The sequence below is a fragment of the Plodia interpunctella genome, chromosome 18, assembly GCF_027563975.2.
Source record: "Plodia interpunctella isolate USDA-ARS_2022_Savannah chromosome 18, ilPloInte3.2, whole genome shotgun sequence".
NCBI classification, from domain to species: Eukaryota; Metazoa; Arthropoda; class Insecta; order Lepidoptera; family Pyralidae; genus Plodia; species Plodia interpunctella.
This window is the reverse complement of record NC_071311.1, coordinates 5,278,503-5,296,587: the sequence shown is the minus strand read 5'-3', so window position 1 is coordinate 5,296,587 and position 18,085 is coordinate 5,278,503. Positions and strand designations below refer to the sequence as shown.

Genomic DNA, 18,085 nt, shown 5'->3' with positions numbered 1-18,085 from the left:
AATTTCATACTATATCTGATAAATCATCAACTAGAGGTAGAGAAGAGGTTTCTTTACCTACATGATGTTGTGACATGTTTTACATATATGTAATAGTACATTGTGATTCAAGCGCGCGTTGAGCATCTTATATGAAATGGGATAATCGGATGAAGCAGAGGGCAGTAATAAAGCAGAGTTTGTATTTTCAATGCACTTTTATGAAATCTCGCACTTTCGAAGGAAACATCCCAACTAATATCATTTAAATGCAAAAGTTAGTTGGTTTGTTGTTTTTTCACTCTTCAGCATTTGGAAATGTGTATTTATCATAATCTGTAAAAGTAACAAAAGTACTACCAGTACCTACCTAAAAAGTAAAAGTACTACCAGTGTTACCTTTTATCATAATCAGTAAAACTTAATTACCTACCTAACTAATTACAACAGTGGGTTAGGTTTATCTGCCCCCGACTGTACATACTGTGTTATTCACATTTTATATTATTAGATCCTTACATATGAAATGGGCATTTTGTTGTACAGGCAACTTTAATCATAAATTTCTCCTCTTTGATTAGGAATTCTAAATTCAAATTTATACAGCTATTTACACATGTTTGTGTTTCGTTAACCGTCATTTATTTGTTTTTTTTTTCTTCTGGTATTTCTGTTTGCGTCACTCAGTTTACAAAATGGAAAACTTGTGAAATATTACGCGTTATTTACGAGTACGAGTTCCACCGTGGCACCAGTGCTGCGGAAACGGCTCGAAGGGTTAATGATGTGTATGGCGGTCGTGTCGCAAAAGAAATCACAGTGCGTTTTGGGTTCCAACGTTTTCGTTCTGGAAATTTCGACCTGTAGAACAAGCTCCGTGGACGGCCAGAGTCCCTAGTTGATAATGAAGAATTTGAAGGCTATTGTGGAATCGGTTCCATCGCAAACCACGTCCGAGTTAGTTTCAGGCTTCGATGTTAGTGATAAAACTATTTTAATCCACTTGAAACAAATTGGGAAGATTAAGAACTTGAAACCTTTCAAGTTTCTTTTCCTCACGAATTGAGTGAAGCAAACCGGCAAACGCGTGTCGATGCTGTGCTACATTACTTAATGAAGGGTTTTTAAATCAAATCATTACCTATGATGAAAAGTGGATTCTCTACGATAATCAGAAATGCTCATCGCAATGGCTGGACCCTGGCCAGCCAGCCAAATCCTGCCCCAAGCGAAAATTGACCCAAAAAAGTTACTTGTAAGCGTTCGGTGGACTAGTGCCGGTGACGTTCATTATAGTTTTCTCAAATCTGGCTAGACAATTACGGCAGATGTCTATTGTCAGCAATTGCAAACTATGATGGAAACGTTAGCTCCTAAATAACCGAGGCTGGTCAATCGCTCCACGCCATTGCTGCTTCACGACAACGCTAGACCACAGACTGCACAACAGACGGCTACCAAATTAGAGGAGCTTCAACTGGAATGTCTTAGACATCGTACCCCGGGGACCGTACTCCACGAACCCTGTTCCAACAGATTACCATTTTTTTTCGTAATTTGGATAACTTCTTCCAAGGGAAACATTTCAACTCAAAGTCCAAACCGCCTTCTAAGATTTTATTGATTCCCGTCCGAATGGTTTTTTTAGTAAAGGGATCAATGAACTACCTATGAGATGGCAAAAGTGCATAGATAATAATGGTTCTTACTTTGATTAAATAAATATATTATATTAAAAAATATTCGACTTTATGTTCCTCCTATACCAAACACCAATTTCATATGTAAGGACCTAATATTAACAATTATACAATATGTACATATACAATATATACAATACATTATGTTACCGATACATAAGTCGTTCCCTGCATTAATTTATACTGTGGGCTGGCGGCAATGCGTATGCTTTTACTATACTGGGACACGCGCAAATAACGCGCCTTATTTGGTAATGTTCGCGGTCCTCGATCGTGATTGGCGCTCGCAGTCGCTATAGTCCGTTGATAGCATCACGCGTTCCCGCTTCCCGCGCCCGCTCTCAAGTCAGTCTATGTCGTCGTTCGTCTTGTAACAGTCGTGTGTGCTAAGATAAATGTTCCGTGATTGTAAAGTGTCAAGGCTCCTCATTGTACGATAATAAACGCTGTTGTACCTACCTAAGTCCACTAATCTTTCATTTCTAACATCTGGTCCATTCGAGTCGGACAGTTAATATTAAAGTGCAACCGCGTCGCGTTCCGCGTGCCTCAGTCAGGATACCTACCAGTGAACTCGTTTCATCACAATGGTGGGAACAAGAAGCACGGCGAGGGAACCACTCGAGGAGCCATCGTCCATCACGGAGTCACCCCGACCTATAGTCACTAGCGGCGGCACTCAAGATGAAACGCTGCACGACACGGCCGCAGCACTGCCGCCCGGTGGCACTTCGGCACCCGTCGCTCCCGTCACAACTGCGTCCAATGGGTCGCACGCCACCACGACGGCGGGAGTACCACAGCCAAACGACACCAGCCAGCCGTTGAGAGACCTAACGGCGGCTTTATTAGAGGTAGTTCGCGGGGTTCGCCCCGCACCCGCGACTCACAGGTATGCTGACTTACCTTACTTTAATGGAAATACTGGTGACTGGTTATATTTTAAAAGTGCATTTGTCGAGTCACAGTCCGCCTTTACGGAGGCGGAAAATAAGGCCCGGCTTCGCAAGTGCCTAAAGGGAGTAGCTTTGGAATCGGTAAAGGGTTTATTTGTAGGAGGTATTGAAGCGCTAGAAATTGTGGAAAGGCTAGAAGCACGTTTCGGCCGACCACACGCTTTGGTTACAAACGAACTGGAAAAATTACGCCACTTACCAAAGTTGGTAGATAGTCCAAGGGAAGTCTGTATTTTTGCTTCTAAAGTAAATAATATTATATCTACTATAAAGGCACTAAATAAAATCGAGTACTTACATAACCCAGAAATTACTAACATTGTATGCGATAAATTAACGACAGTTTTACGACATAGGTGGTATGATTTTGAGGCTTTGGCGGATGCATCTGAACCTAGGCTGCTTGTCATTGCTCGTTTCTTAGACAGAGAGGCTGATCTCAATTCTAGGCATGCCAAATGTGAGATAGTCGAAGAGCGAAAGGACTGCAAGCGCCATCACTGTGGCACCACAAACACAAAAGTCAACATGTGCCCTATATGCAACGCCTCAAGCCATTATACCCCGGCATGCCCTAAATTTATATCCATAACCGCTTCAGAAAGGTGGGAGGCAGCTCGTAAAAACAAATTATGTTTTAGATGCCTTGGCAAACGGACATGGAATCACAGATGCAAAGGGAAGAAGTGCGAAGCGCAAGGCTGCGAGTACTACCACCACAAGCTGCTGCACGACGACGCAGCGCAGCCAATGAAGAGTGACAACGGCGTGGCGGCACCACGACAGCGAACGCAAAGCAACAGAGCCGGAGGTCAAGCGACTGTCTTCGAGTCGTGTAGCAACGCGACTACAGCAGCGGCGGGAGCACTGCGTTCGGTGCAAACCTACCTCAAAGTTTTACCAGTTCAATTATCGGGACCACATGGTGAGATAGATACTTATGCCTTATTAGATGACGGGTCCACCATTACATTGCTGACATCAAGTCTGGCAGACAAGATTGGTGTCGCTGGGCCAGCAGCACCTTTTGTCATAGAGGCCATAGCAGGAGCGCACATCGACGCTGTTAGCTCCCAGCGAGTAAAGTTCTCCATTAAAGGTAAGTACACAAATAATAAAATTAATATCGAGGCACGTACCATAGATAGTTTGAACATTTCCCCCCAGTCTGTGCCAACCGAAGCCCTAGCTCATTGTGAACATCTACAAGACATTAGTGACCAACTTGTCTATGCAACAGCGGAACCACTTATACTAATAGGACAAGACAATTGGTCCCTGCTCATTGCATCTGAGGTACGACGTGGTAAGCTAGAACAGCCAGTGGCGTCGCACACACCTCTCGGCTGGGTGTTACACGGACAAAAAAGAGTATGTCCCTACGGTCGCGGTGGCTACATGCTGCAAGAGCGTTTTCATTGCAGCCATGCACATATGAAAGACGAAGCCCTTGAACAATTAATAAAGGAGCACTACGATTTGGAGTCATTGGGAGTAGAGCCGCGCCGACCTCAAGCTGACCCTGAAATCCGCGCATTGCAAATATTGCAGAAAACAACCAAAGCGCTAACCGAGGGTGGCTATGAAACAGGTCTACTATGGAAAGAAGAAGGTAAGCCTTTCCCTAATAATTATCAGGCTGTGCTCGGTAGATTACAGGGCGTAGAAAAACGACTTAAGAAAAATCCAGCGTTGAGTCAGAAATACAAAGAACAAATGCATTCTCTGTTTGAAAATAAATACGCCGAACTCGCCCCGACAGCGCCGCCTGTTGGCAACACCTGGTATCTGCCTCATTTTCCGGTAGTGAACCCCTCAAAACCCGGTAAAGTTCGTATAGTTAAAGATGCAGCCGCACGTACCGATGGTGTTTGCCTTAATGATTATTTATTAACTGGCCCCGATCTGTTACAATCTTTACTAGGTGTCCTTATGCGGTTTAGACAGAAACCAGTTGCAGTAGCCGCTGACATAAAGGACATGTTCCTCCGCATAAAAATAAGAGTGAGCGATAGAGACGCTTTACGTTTTCTATGGCGTGACGAGACAGACCACGCACCCATGGAGTACAGAATGACATCTCTTCTCTTCGGTGCCACTTCGTCACCTAGCACTGCAATCTATGTGAAGAACCATAATGCTCTGTTACATCAAGAAGAATTTCCCGAAGCTGTAGATCCTATAATAAACAATCACTATATGGATGACTATTTACAGAGTTTTGACACCGCGGCTGAGGCGAACCGTGTGGCTCAGGCAGTGGATGCTGTACACCGTCGAGGCAACTTCGTGCTGCAGAAGTGGGCATCGAATGACAGCAACGCCATCGCCGGTCTCGCAGTAGAGCCCATGACTCCTAATGTCAACATCAATGAAGAAGAAAAAATATTGGGGCTCGTTTGGCGAATAGCCGACGACACCCTGGGTTTTAATTTATCTAAATTTTCCTTCAACAATAGTATTACTAAACGTCAATTGTTGAAAGAAGTTATGTCTCTCTATGATCCTTTAGGCCTTGTAACGCCAGTTACCATCCAAGGCAAACAAATATTACAAGAGGCTTGGCGCAGTAACGTTGGGTGGGATGACCCCTTACCATTTAAATTAGAACAAGTTTGGCAGACTTGGTTAATTTCTTTACAAGGTTTAAAGGATGTAGCACTACCCCGATGTTACCCATTATTTAGTTCAGCAGAGACACTTGAGCTGCACGTTTTTGTTGACGCGAGCGAAGTCGCCTACGCCGCTGCGGCTTATTGGCGGTCAGTAAACGACAAAGGCGAGGTACAGGTCTCGCTCGCGGCAGCAAAGGCACGTGTGGCCCCCATTAAGATTGTTTCTATACCTAGACTTGAATTACAGGCAGCTGTTCTGGGTGGTCGGCAGCGCACGCCGTCGAGCTTCATCACTCGCGTCGCCCGGATCGTCGCGTGCTGTGGACTGACTCGCGCACCGTGTTGTCGTGGCTGCGCGCGGGCTCGCGTTCATTCAAACCCTTCGTAGCGCACCGCGTGGCCGAACTGGAAGAGACCACAACGACCTCGGAGTGGAGATGGGTGCCCACAGCTGACAACGTCGCCGACGACGCTACTCGTCGCGTACAGACCGACTTCACAGCTGCACATCGTTGGTTTCGAGGCCCGGAATTTCTATACATAGAAGAAAAATTCTGGCCGCACGACAAGGACCCGCTCCATTCCACAGAAACTGGCGAAGAACGTGTGGCTGCGACCACCATTCGCCCGCAACTCAAAGATGCCCTACCCGATGTGTCGAGATTCTCATCCTGGATCCATCTAATCAGATCAACCGCACGCATACTGCAATTCATCGATCGCTGCAAAACCCACACCGTCACCGCCATGCGTAGAAAACGCACTCGCTGCACTCCATCTGAGGACCCTGACTGGACAGGCGTCCAACCCCGGTCATCCCGCGCTAGCGCAAGAACGACTCCACAGCGCAACCACAGCAATGCTAGCGCCTCCCGCACCTACGTGCCCCTCGCAGCCTTTTACACGCGCCGCGCTGAACTCATATGGACACGCGCCCTTCAGGAAGACTGCTTTTCGTCGGAGCTACGTGACATCACCGGCGGGAGGAGACTATCTACTGACAGTCGCCTTCGACATCTATCCTTGACTACGGACCAAAATGGCGTAATGAGGTTACGCTCTCGAACTGCCGCCGCGACTGATATCAACGAGGAAACTCTGTCCCCAGCAGAGTTACACCTACAGCCTACAGTCGACTGTATATAAACTGGATCCACCGAAAGTTACATCATAGCGGCGTCGAATGCGTTACAAATGAGATACGCCAAAGATTTTGGATGCTACGCATTAGACCCACAGTAAGAGCAGTCATCAGACGATGCCAGCCCTGCAGACTGCGCCGTGCCACGCCTCCTGAACCGCTGACGGGGAACCTGCCACCGTGTCGCCTCACCCATCATCAGCGTCCATTCACACAAACAGGATTGGATTATTTCGGGCCGCTTTCAGTCACCATAGCGAGACACCATGAGAAGCGCTACGTTGCCTTATTTACCTGCTTGACGACAAGGGCAGTTCATTTAGAAATAGCGTCGTCACTCTCTGCTGATGCTGCTGTGCTCGCACTACGTCGTATGATGGCTAGACGTGGTTGCCCCGACACTGTATGGAGTGACAATGGTTCTAACTTCCACGGAGCTGATGCTGAACTACGAAAGGCAGCCCTAACCTCTATGAAACAAGAAGCGGACATTCGACAAATAAACTGGCACTACATTCCTCCAGGTGCACCGTTCATGGGCGGAGCTTGGGAACGGTTAGTGCGTTCAGTTAAAACCGCACTGACGGCTACATTGCACGAACGTCACCCTCACGAAGACGTCCTCCACACTCTACTTACCGAAGTCGAACATACGATTAATTCTCGACCACTGTCACACGTGTCGGTCGCACCGGAAGACGACACCGCCTTAACCCCTAACCACTTCCTATTAGGGGGTCCTTCAAAAGTTCCATCACCGGGCGCATTTACCAAGGTAGACGAGCTTGGACGGTCGCATTGGAAAGCTGCTCAACGATTGGCTGATCTATTCTGGCAGCGCTGGGTGCGGGAAGTCCTACCTCTCCTTCATCATCGGCGGGAGCCGCATGGTCACGGCGAGGCGGTAAAAGTAGGCGATGTGGTCGTCATAGTGGACTCCACGTTACCACGAAACGTATGGCCGAAGGGAAGGGTGGAGCAGGTCTATCCAGGCGCGGACGGAGTAATACGAGTCGTAGACGTCAAAACTAAGAATGGCCTAATGCGTCGCCCGACTAAGCGTTTAGTTATATTGCCAGTAGAATGTTAAGCTGCGTTGTTTGTATAATTCTCCAAAAGTCAGATTTGTAATTCATTTAGTCTATAACTTCAATGTAATAATTCAAGTTATCATTGAACTTTATTAGTTATATTCATAATTTGTTTAATCTGCCTATAACTATACTAGTTGTTGAACTGTAATAGTTGTTGTATACATGACGCGTTTTGTCGTGGGCTTGTCACGATTATTGTCAAATTATTCCTTACAATCGATAAGCTTATATTACGGTACAGCGCGTCATTGTATTCATTGGAATTATGTTCCTGTGTAAGTCATTGTATTCATTGGAATTATGTTCCTGTGTAAATAATTTTATTCATTGAAATTATGTTCATGTGTAAATCATTGTGTTCGTTAGAATACTTATATGTTTTGTGTACGTCATTGTAAATGTTAGCATTTATTGTATATTTCCTTGTACACCGAGCTATAACTTGTACCAGTTAGCTAAGTAAGGACCACTTAAGTATTAACTTGTCATCAACGGGATTACATGTATCGGTAGCTGAATACTGCCTATATGTTTACTGCGTTCACACGGCGGGAGAGATGTTACCGATACATAAGTCGTTCCCTGCATTAATTTATACTGTGGGCTGACGGCAATGCGTATGCTTTTACTATACTGGGACACGCGCAAATAACGCGCCTTATTTGGTAATGTTCGCGGTCCTCGATCGTGATTGGCGCTCGCAGTCGCTATAGTCCGTTGATAGCATCACGCGTTCCCGCTTCCCGCGCCCGCTCTCAAGTCAGTCTATGTCGTCGTTCGTCTTGTAACAGTCGTGTGTGCTAAGATAAATGTTCCGTGATTGTAAAGTGTCAAGGCTCCTCATTGTACGATAATAAACGCTGTTGTACCTACCTAAGTCCACTAATCTTTCATTTCTAACACATTATATGATCAATTTATAATAGAAAAATAATATAATACGTGTGCGTTGTTTCGTCATGTTTGCAAACAACAAAATAGATCTCTTTCATCAAAATAAACACCGCCATACAATAGTAACGTAGGGCGTCATTCTAATACACATAAAACGAACACACAATTACGTAAATTCACAAATGAACCCCAGAATAATTGATGTTTACCAGGAAACCGAATTCGATACGACTTAATACAATACACATAAAGCTGAACACATTGCTATACCTACTACGAATTTCACTAAACAGTGATGTTTCGTTAGCCTTTATCGTCTCGCAATACGGGCTGTATTCAAACAAATTAAGTGTTTGAACTGCCTCGCTAGTGTACCGCCCCGGCGTCTGTCGGCTGTCGCTGGAAGCATTCATTATTGACGATTTGAATGGGAGAAAAATGTCAGACCCGTGTTGTACGCGAAGTAAATATTTGATGGGAATAGATGCAAGCCCTTTTTCCGCACACTTCGAAAACGTTTGACATGTTAATATAGCTGTTAAAATAAACGTATACAAAGGCACCATTCTATGCGTCTGTTAGGCTTTTAAGTCCTCTTAAATTACACCACGTGTTTTGAAGCTGACAGAATGTAAGACCCTGATTAGGCATTTGAAGTTAACGTTTACATTTATAGGAATAATTCAATCACGTCACATAAAATGTAATTAAATAAGTATTTAAATTTTCATTAAAAACAACTAAATCTAGTTCGACTAACATCAAGTTTCTTTCTAATCACCGCGCTTGTCTACTTTTTCTTGTCCGCTTCGCACGGTTTTGTTATTTCTACTGTAATACATATTGGAAAGTATTTTAGTTACATGTTCTATTGGGAAGTGCGAGTCTTCTCAATTAGGTAAATATTTCCTGATGTCCGTTATTTCAATGAATAACCTTTTCGCAGGTGTACAAGGTCTGCATTAGCAAACATAGCTTCCCTTCTAAACACGGGGCAACTTGTCACACCCGTTGTACTCGACTTGACAAGGGTCAGGCGAGCCAGACGCGGATTATTACTCAGCCAGCTAAGGGATATCCACAAAAGTTTGTCCTGCCGTTATTGATGTAAGCACTATATTTATTTGTCGTATAATAAGAGCAGTATCAAGTAAAACGAAATTACCTTGCCATTATTTCAAAATAGGTACTTACATTTGATGATACAATAGGTACCTACAACTGAATTCTAAGCATTGTCTGCCAGTTTACCTTTGAGACACTTGGAGAAAGTCATTTACTATAGTTTATAAAATATAAAAACTTATAGCCTACATTAAGATGTAAAAAGTAAATATCTACAACATGGAAATTTTTGATATTATCTTTTTATTTAAAAAATACAGAATTCAAGTCTTACCCAATTTTATATTATCAAATATTAATTGACACATGTCGTCGCTTACACAACATCGTTTGATATCCGAATACCTATTTGAGTGTAATATCAATAATCTTCAAGTATCAGCACAAACATTCCATTTGAGAGAATTCCACCATTTTACTTGGAGCTCTCGCTCGTCTCAGCTTCCATATAAAATGTTGGTTCTTGCAGTAATGTTGATGGTCCTTTACACTGGTCGTTAGTAGGTTTAGCCCTCAAATGGGTTAATCGTCCGGAGTTGTTAAAGGCCTGCACCTGACGTTCTGAATTACAGTATTACGCGATACGAACCGCGGCAAAATTTAGGTAGATCTTTTTTTCAATCATGGAGAAAATTATTTGGTCGCTGCAGTTTTTGATTCATAACTAGGTAACTATAGATGTACTAACCAATTCAAGATGGATAATGATAATGATAATTACAGCGCTGCTTTTAAGTTTTTCCTTTCTTATCCAGTGCAATTCCTATGGTTTAAAAAAATATTATTTACGAGCTATATTTGTACCGACATTTATAATTTATTAATAATAACAACAGTACTGTTTATGATATTATTCTTGTGTACACAATTAATTTCTCGGACTGCAGAACAAAAGGTGTTTTCAGAATGAAACCAAATTTCAATAGAAGAGAGGAAAAAGCAAACCTTTTTTGAAAATTATATAATGCTTGTATACAAATAACACAAATATGACTAAAAACGAAATTAAATTTAAAACGAAATCGTTTATAAGTAAACTTAAAATAATTAAATGTTATATTAATTCCTATTTTAATGTATAAGAATTTATAAGGTAGTATATGCAGAGAAGTTTGAAATATAATATACCTACTACTTAGGTATAAAAGATAAATAAACACTGAACTTATTTAAGTTATCGAAAGTTTGCTTAGTGCCGCTTTAATCTATAAATTACATTTAAATTATACCCTTTGAAGCTTTGAACTTGTTTTGACGCTCTAAAGAGGCAAAAAGTTAGACCAACCAAATCTAGTAGATTTTAAATTAGCCTCAAAGAAATATTCTACATAGAAATTCTATATACTCAACTTTGTTTTGTATCAATTTATACTTTTATTAACAATAGATAGGGTTTCGCCTGTATCCTTTCTAAGGATATTTTTTAAGACTTTTTCCACTGCCTACTTTAAAGAAAATGCCCTGTATTTTTTTTAATGGTCGGGGTAGACAACCTTTTGGTAGTAAGTTACATTAGGGGTTAAGTTTTTACCTGACCCCGACTGTACCTACATACAAATCTTTGGAGACAAAATTAGACCAATCGTGTATGTTTGAATTGATAGAATTTGGAAAGAGATAAATTCAATTAAATTTTAAAGCAATTAAATAAATTAAACTTGATGGATGTACTTTATTTGAAAAAAGTGTGATCGAATTTTAATTGTCAAAACTAAAGAGTTGCCAGTAGTTTGTAGCTTTTGAGAAATTACATATAATACAGCATTTTGCGTGAAAAAGTGCCTGTGAAGGTCTATCAAAATCAAAAATCAAAATCAAATCATTTATTCAGAAATTAGGCCTTCACAGGCACTTTTTCACGTCATAATCTAAATTAAATGATACTAAGCTACAAACTACTAGCATTTCGGAACGACCACTGCTGAGAAGAAATGCCGAAAGAAACTCATTCAAACAGTGTTGGTCCCTATTATGCCAGAAGGGCTTACCATTTTTTATATATAAATTTATGTATAATTTTTTTGTTATAATTTTTTATCAGTAATATAACATTAAGTACATAATAAAGTACATGGTCAAAAGGTATACTGAAACATATTATGATTGTGATCAAGTGCTGATGAAAGGAAAATATATATATACTTATATATATATGTATAATTAACCAAACAAAAAAAAACTTTTAATAAAAGATCGAGCTGACCAGTTCCCCCGGCAGCACCCGTTCACGAGTTGACGCGTGAGTGACATTGTGACAGAGTGACATCGCGAAGCTCAACCACAATAGAGGGAACCTCCCGACCCGATCCACGATGCCGCTACCGGTTTGACCATTTGAATGTGCATGACATATTCGATCTCCATAATCTAACATAATAGATACCTATGTTACTTTCAGACACTTGGAGATCACAAATCACGTATATGTTTTACAATAAATGTCAAAATATATGTAATAAACATGTCAAGAAAATATATAAATAATAATAAAAAATAAAAAAAAATTAAAATCAAGTGTGAGAGGTGGAAGTTTTAGGAAGGGTCCAAGGTTTTTTATCATTTAAATAGTCGCTAATCGTGTAATAAGCATTAGCCATTAAAGCATTTTTAATATATGATTTAAATTTTGGCATTGGCAAGTTAATAGCCTCTACAGGGAGTTTATTGAACAATTTAACACTTTGACCCACGAAAGACCGCCTAACCTTTTTAAGTCGGAATCTGTTCATACAAAGTTTATGCCTATTACGAGTGACTACACTGTTAACATCGCTCAATGTTTTATACAGGTGTAAGTTAGATTTAACAAAAATAAGTACGTCGAAGATGTACTGAGATGTACCTATTTCTGAATAAATAACTTGATTTTATTGGAGTGATGATATCCAATATACTTAGTACATAGAAAAAAAACACTAATTTGGATATCGCTAAGAGTATGTTAACTTTATCAAAACAACGAATGCATCAGGTGTACAAAAGCGTTCAGATAACGGTCCTGCCTCGGGATATTGTTAACATTTATGTAACACTCCTTATTACATGGATTCGTACACTTGTTACGCGTGTCTATTGTCGGGGTGTAATTATATAGCTTAATACAATAACTTACGTCTACATTATTAGCCCGGAGGGAACAGGAATTGTATCTGCATTTCGGAATTACATAAGATTCTTTGGATATAATGTTGTCACATCGGTTCACAAAAGCAGCAATTTCATGAAGCATGATTAATTTATTTATATTTAAATTAATTATTTTAAAAAAATCTAAATCGTTGTTCCACGAAAGCTTGTAGCATTTTCAATGACAATGCAAATGTTATATATAACTTGCAATGTGTATTGTTACTCCCTTATGTAGGCTTGTGGTTTAAAAGTGGATAAATGTATGTATAGTTTACAAAGTTAATAACAATTGTCAGTACCTAAATCAGATTAAGGTGTTATAACTACAGAAATTAGTAACGCCCAAACTAATGTAATTATGCTGTATAATTTGCTAATCCAAAAGTTAATATAGATAACGAAACTAACAACTAAAACGTGCCTTGACTACCTAAATCCTAGGTTAGTTCGTCGGTGATAATGGCTTACATGCTTATTAACAACTCGACGTGGACCATAAATTTCACGTTAGATTATCATCGGTACTACTAAGGTGCAAGTTGTCGTAATATACGACCTCGATTTATCAAATAAGACGGAGATAAGCAATGTCTCTTGAATATAATTTGCAAAAGCGATGCCATAATATTTGCTCTGTTACATCGCGCGACGAGGAAAGTTTATGCTTTTTACGAAAATGACAGTAAACTTTTGAGGAGTTACCACATAATAATGCATTGTCATCTAAACTAAACATGTGTACAAAATTTCAGCTCAATCGGTTGAAGATATCTGCTTCAACCGATTCAGCTGAAAAATAGCTGCAAGATTCCAAACATAAATAGGTACTTACGAGTACATAACTAATAGTGCAAAAGAAATCAGCTTGTAAAAAGTAAGAAGCGCTGGAAGCTTTGATGCTCTATGATTAAGTAGCAACGTTTATATGTGAGATTTGTTGATTGACACTAAAGATATTTTAGTTGTAACAAAACTTCAAGCATTTGCCGTTTTTCTTGCTACGATAAAATCGGATAATTTGCGTTGGCATTCACCGTTTTTCGAACTACGACCATTCTAGCGAACGCTCTAGATGTAGATGCTCTTGAGATGTAAATGCTCGCTAAAACGCCTGCGCGCACATTTGAATTTTCAAGTCCACTATTGGATAAAAATTAAATCAAATTAAAATATTACCCTACCTATTTTTATGAAGTAGTAATGTCCCAAAAAGTGATAGCTTGTTGTTATCAAGGATGGTATGCGTGCTAATGGTCTGACTACTAACAAGGATGCCAAAGACCGTATGAAGTGGAGAAGAAATAGTAGGAAACCTGATCCTGGACTCCGACACACAGCGGCTGAGAAAAGAACCGGAAAAATGTTGCATTAGATGAGTAGGTAATTCAATATTCACATAAATTTATACTTTAATTACATACCTACTTACAACGGACAGTGGTATATATTTTTTTAAGAATCTATGTTGCTTTTTGTGAATTAATATACGCAATACTAAATATTAAGTAGATTGTGATATTAAATCTAAATTTAAAAGCACTTAACATAGCTGTGAATACCTCATTTGTTTCCGCAGGACTCCATATGGATGATAATGGAATACTAATAACCACCACAATATTATGTGGTATACAGTATTTTTTATATTTATTCAGCTATTATATTGATTAGGGCATAATATTACAAAATGAGCTTATTTGGGTGGAGATTTTCAAAATGCGAGCGATGCGATTTTTACATTGTAGGTTTGTGCAATACGAAATTGCCATATGAGTATACAGTTACAAAAACTTACAATCAAGAAATCTGAGAGTGCTCTGAAATTTCGCGAATCTCTGGTGTGTTTTATAGAAAAACGACACAAAATAAGTGGTGGCTTAATTCAACAAATGTGTAAGAGACGAAAGCGCATTCGTACACAATCCACAATAGCACAACCTCGATTTCCTCGCCTCACATAAGACTCCTCACTACGGCCTTGTCACGAACTCTACGTCATCAAGTTTAAACACATTAAGTAAATACTGAAATGTTCACAACGTGTTGTGTGAAGTGCTATGACGACGCTCCAACCAGCTGCGATTTTGTGCAACAAATTATATTGTAAATAGAACATGCACTACCACCTTGTACCGGGGATCTTGACATTTCGGATAGCTTGAATGAATGCTTTATCCTAACATTTCGAACTAATAATATAAATGCGAAAAGATTATGTTTGCAAAATTTTTAAGCCTTATCTACTCAACCAATATTTGGCGTACAGTGAAAAATTCTCGTTGTGAGAGCTTCAGACGAAAGCTGATTATAGAAAAAGTAAATTACTTATTTTATAATACACACAATTATTTACTGATTGAGATACGCCGTGACCTATGGAAACTTATGGAACCTAATACTTTGTCTTATGGAACCTATGAAAACTCTTGACATGACGTAAGAATAATTAAAGTATTTCTTCTGAACTAATTGATCGCCTGTCACACGCCATGTTCACTGAATTATAAAACGATGAGAATGAAATATCAGGTATTAAAATAAGGTACATGGAGTTATAATATATAATTTTATATTGATATATCTACTTAGATACACATACGAAATATTTTCGGCTTTGTTGATTCAATGTTTGCTTAACAATAGCGAATAATACTTAACATGATATGCATTCATGTTCAAGCCAGTTGAATTTTAGTAGCTAAGGTTCGCTTACAATTCGTCGGTGCGTCAATCATTTTACATGCCTACAGCATACATGAAACCGCCGCGAAATATATTGATAACTAGAAGCAGATATTTATTTTTATCTGCTTCTAGTTATCAATATTTACTTATAACTACTACTTAGGTGCATATTAACTGGACTTTGTATCTTGTTTTTGGCGCAATAAAGTATTTTACTACTAGGCCAAAATTTAAAAATATCATACCTAACCTATATACCTGATTCGTTATGTGTATATTTTATCTTTTAACGTATATCCTAGTCAAAAATGTTGCTAATACATTAAAATCATGGCGATATTAAAAAGTTTATCAAAGTATAATTATGTACCTAGGTTTATTTTTTGATAAAGACCCATTGTAAATTGTAATGGTATACAAGGGTGGCAAAAGCACCTATTTTGATTTTAAACGTACTTTCTGTCACGTTTCGAGCCTAAGTGGCAGCCATCTTGCGACCGCCATCTTGAAACGTGATGACGAGGAGTGACGGGTCTCGTACTCTTCCCTATTTTAAATTCGCCCTCTTTTATACGCAAGCTATTTTAACAAACAGGATCTAATTTATTGGAGGGCCTATTGTTGATGCATTGTAATGAAAGAAAGCGTCTGTTTTTTGTTAAACCTTAATGAGAGACCGACTTCACTGGAGGGCAAAGTTCGAAGTTTTGACTTCATTTTTCACACGGGTATTGGCTTAAAAATACATAATGAGTAAAGACAAATTCGGCTTTTATTGACATTAAGTGCATTGTTATATGTAAGTTCTCATTTCAATACTTATTAAAAAGTGGATACCCTATGTGTTAGTCCGGGTTATTATTCTACACGTGTACCTACCAAATTTCAAAGTAATCCGTCCAGTAGATTTTGCGTGAAAGAGTAACAAATATACATGTATACGCATACATTCTCACAAACTTTCGCTTTTATGATATTAAGTAGGTTACTTACATGTTTTATTAGAAGTAGAAATTTTATTATACAAAGAAGATAAGTAGGTATCTGAAGGTAAGACTGATGATGTGTCCTATTTTAAATAAAATTCTGTATGTACCTATGTGTATCTACACTTGTACTAAACAATACACATTACAATTTCCAATAACAAAGCACTGAGTTTATTAAAATGTTAGAAACTTAATAATTTCCTTCGAGGCCAACAACAGATGTTGTACTATCTACGAATATATCCTTCCAATATCAACAATTGGGGATCAGAGCCGACAACAGTCAAGTAACCCGCACAAATACTGAGTTTCTTTATCAGGTAAAACGAGATACAATGGAAATCTCACATCACTGCCACTCATGCCGCCTGTCGCTAAAAAAGGCTAAGGATAATAAATTCTCGCACAGACGTTGGGCTATAAGATCGTACAGTTAGATTATTTACACCGACTCCACATTATTTACGGCCTAATATTATGTTAAATAGACTCTGACATATTATCTTTCTTTTTATCTAACCATATTTTCTGAGCTCACTTTTACATTTCGTGAATGTTATTTATGTTGTTAGTAGTATAAGTACCTACATATTTTCAAATTTTTTTTTGTCTTTATTATGTTTGTACGTATGAGAGAAGAGTACTAGAACTGTGCCTATTTACTATTAGTATACATGCAGTCCAAGACGAAAACGTGGCTTAAGAAAATGTGTAAGAATTAATATTACTTCACTTATTATATTACTACGTGTACAGGTTTTCCTTAGAGGAGTACTGCAAAGAAGACATTAAAACTAGTGTCGGCAATTTTAAACAGGTTTATTGCCTAACCTTTACAATTTAAGTGTCAGGAGTGAGTTCATATCGCACCGCAACGCTACTGATAGTCAATATAATTCGAACCACACTGTCCTTGGAGCGATGATCCTCAGTGGAATGGCTCGGCGTAGAAGTTGTCCGTAGGGTTTTCTTATCCTCCAAAAAGTCAGCCGATAAAAGAAGTTCTCGGTAATAGGACGTCTTGCCCAGCAGAAGAAACCCCTGTACACGAGGTAACACATAAAATAATACAATTCCTCTAAATAGGTAATAGAATCAGTAATTCGTTATTTATTTTTATAAGGAAGAAAGCAATGGAGTCCGAACTGAAAATCCTAGGAATGTCATGCCATGAAGTTAGCCACCTTCCGTCAAGTTCCGCCATTCATTCAATAGCTTCATTCGCCGCCGATCGCTGTTAGAGCATTAGCAGAACGTAGCAACTAACATTTCCAAAGAAACTGGATAAAGGATAATAAAATCATTATTAATTTTAGGGTAGTATTGGTAACGAACCGTTACAAACGTTTTGACATTGTAATATAATAATTGAGGTTGATCATTGGATCAACCTCAATTCTTAGCTCAAATATTATACAATGTTGTGAAAGATATAGCCATGATACTCTATTGCTACTCAACTTTCTCAGATGCAGAACATCGGAGCCCAGGGACCGCTTCCTTAATAACTTCTTCACTTCGAACATCTTCAACATGGTTAGTATTCAATCTAATAGGCGTGATAATAATAATAAATATATATGGACAATTCACACAGATTGAGTTAGCCCCAAAGAGTACATACCTATGCATCTCGAGATCTCGAGATCTTATTAAATTCCCAACATGAGAGAAACAAAGTTTAAATCTTGCAGGCAGCTCTTCAAAGAGGTAACTTGTATGTAGGTGACCTCTTTGACCCGGCACTTACCACAAGACTTCCCAAGTGAAACAATATG

General features: G+C 39.3%; 2 protein-coding genes across 7 annotated transcripts in view; one reads left to right on the top strand and one right to left on the bottom strand.

Annotated features, from left to right (window-relative positions):
• Positions 1 to 18,085, bottom strand: part of Dscam4 (Down syndrome cell adhesion molecule 4) — a 149,656-nt gene that overhangs the window by 125,555 nt on the left and 6,016 nt on the right. The window lies entirely within an intron of this gene.
• LOC128677804 (uncharacterized) lies at positions 1,821 to 6,355 on the top strand. Its single transcript, XM_064436541.1, has 2 exons — positions 1,821 to 2,571; positions 3,277 to 6,355. The coding sequence occupies exons 1-2, from the start codon at positions 2,267 to 2,269 to the stop codon at positions 5,636 to 5,638; spliced, it is 2,667 nt and encodes an 888-aa protein (XP_064292611.1). The 5' UTR covers positions 1,821 to 2,266; the 3' UTR covers positions 5,639 to 6,355.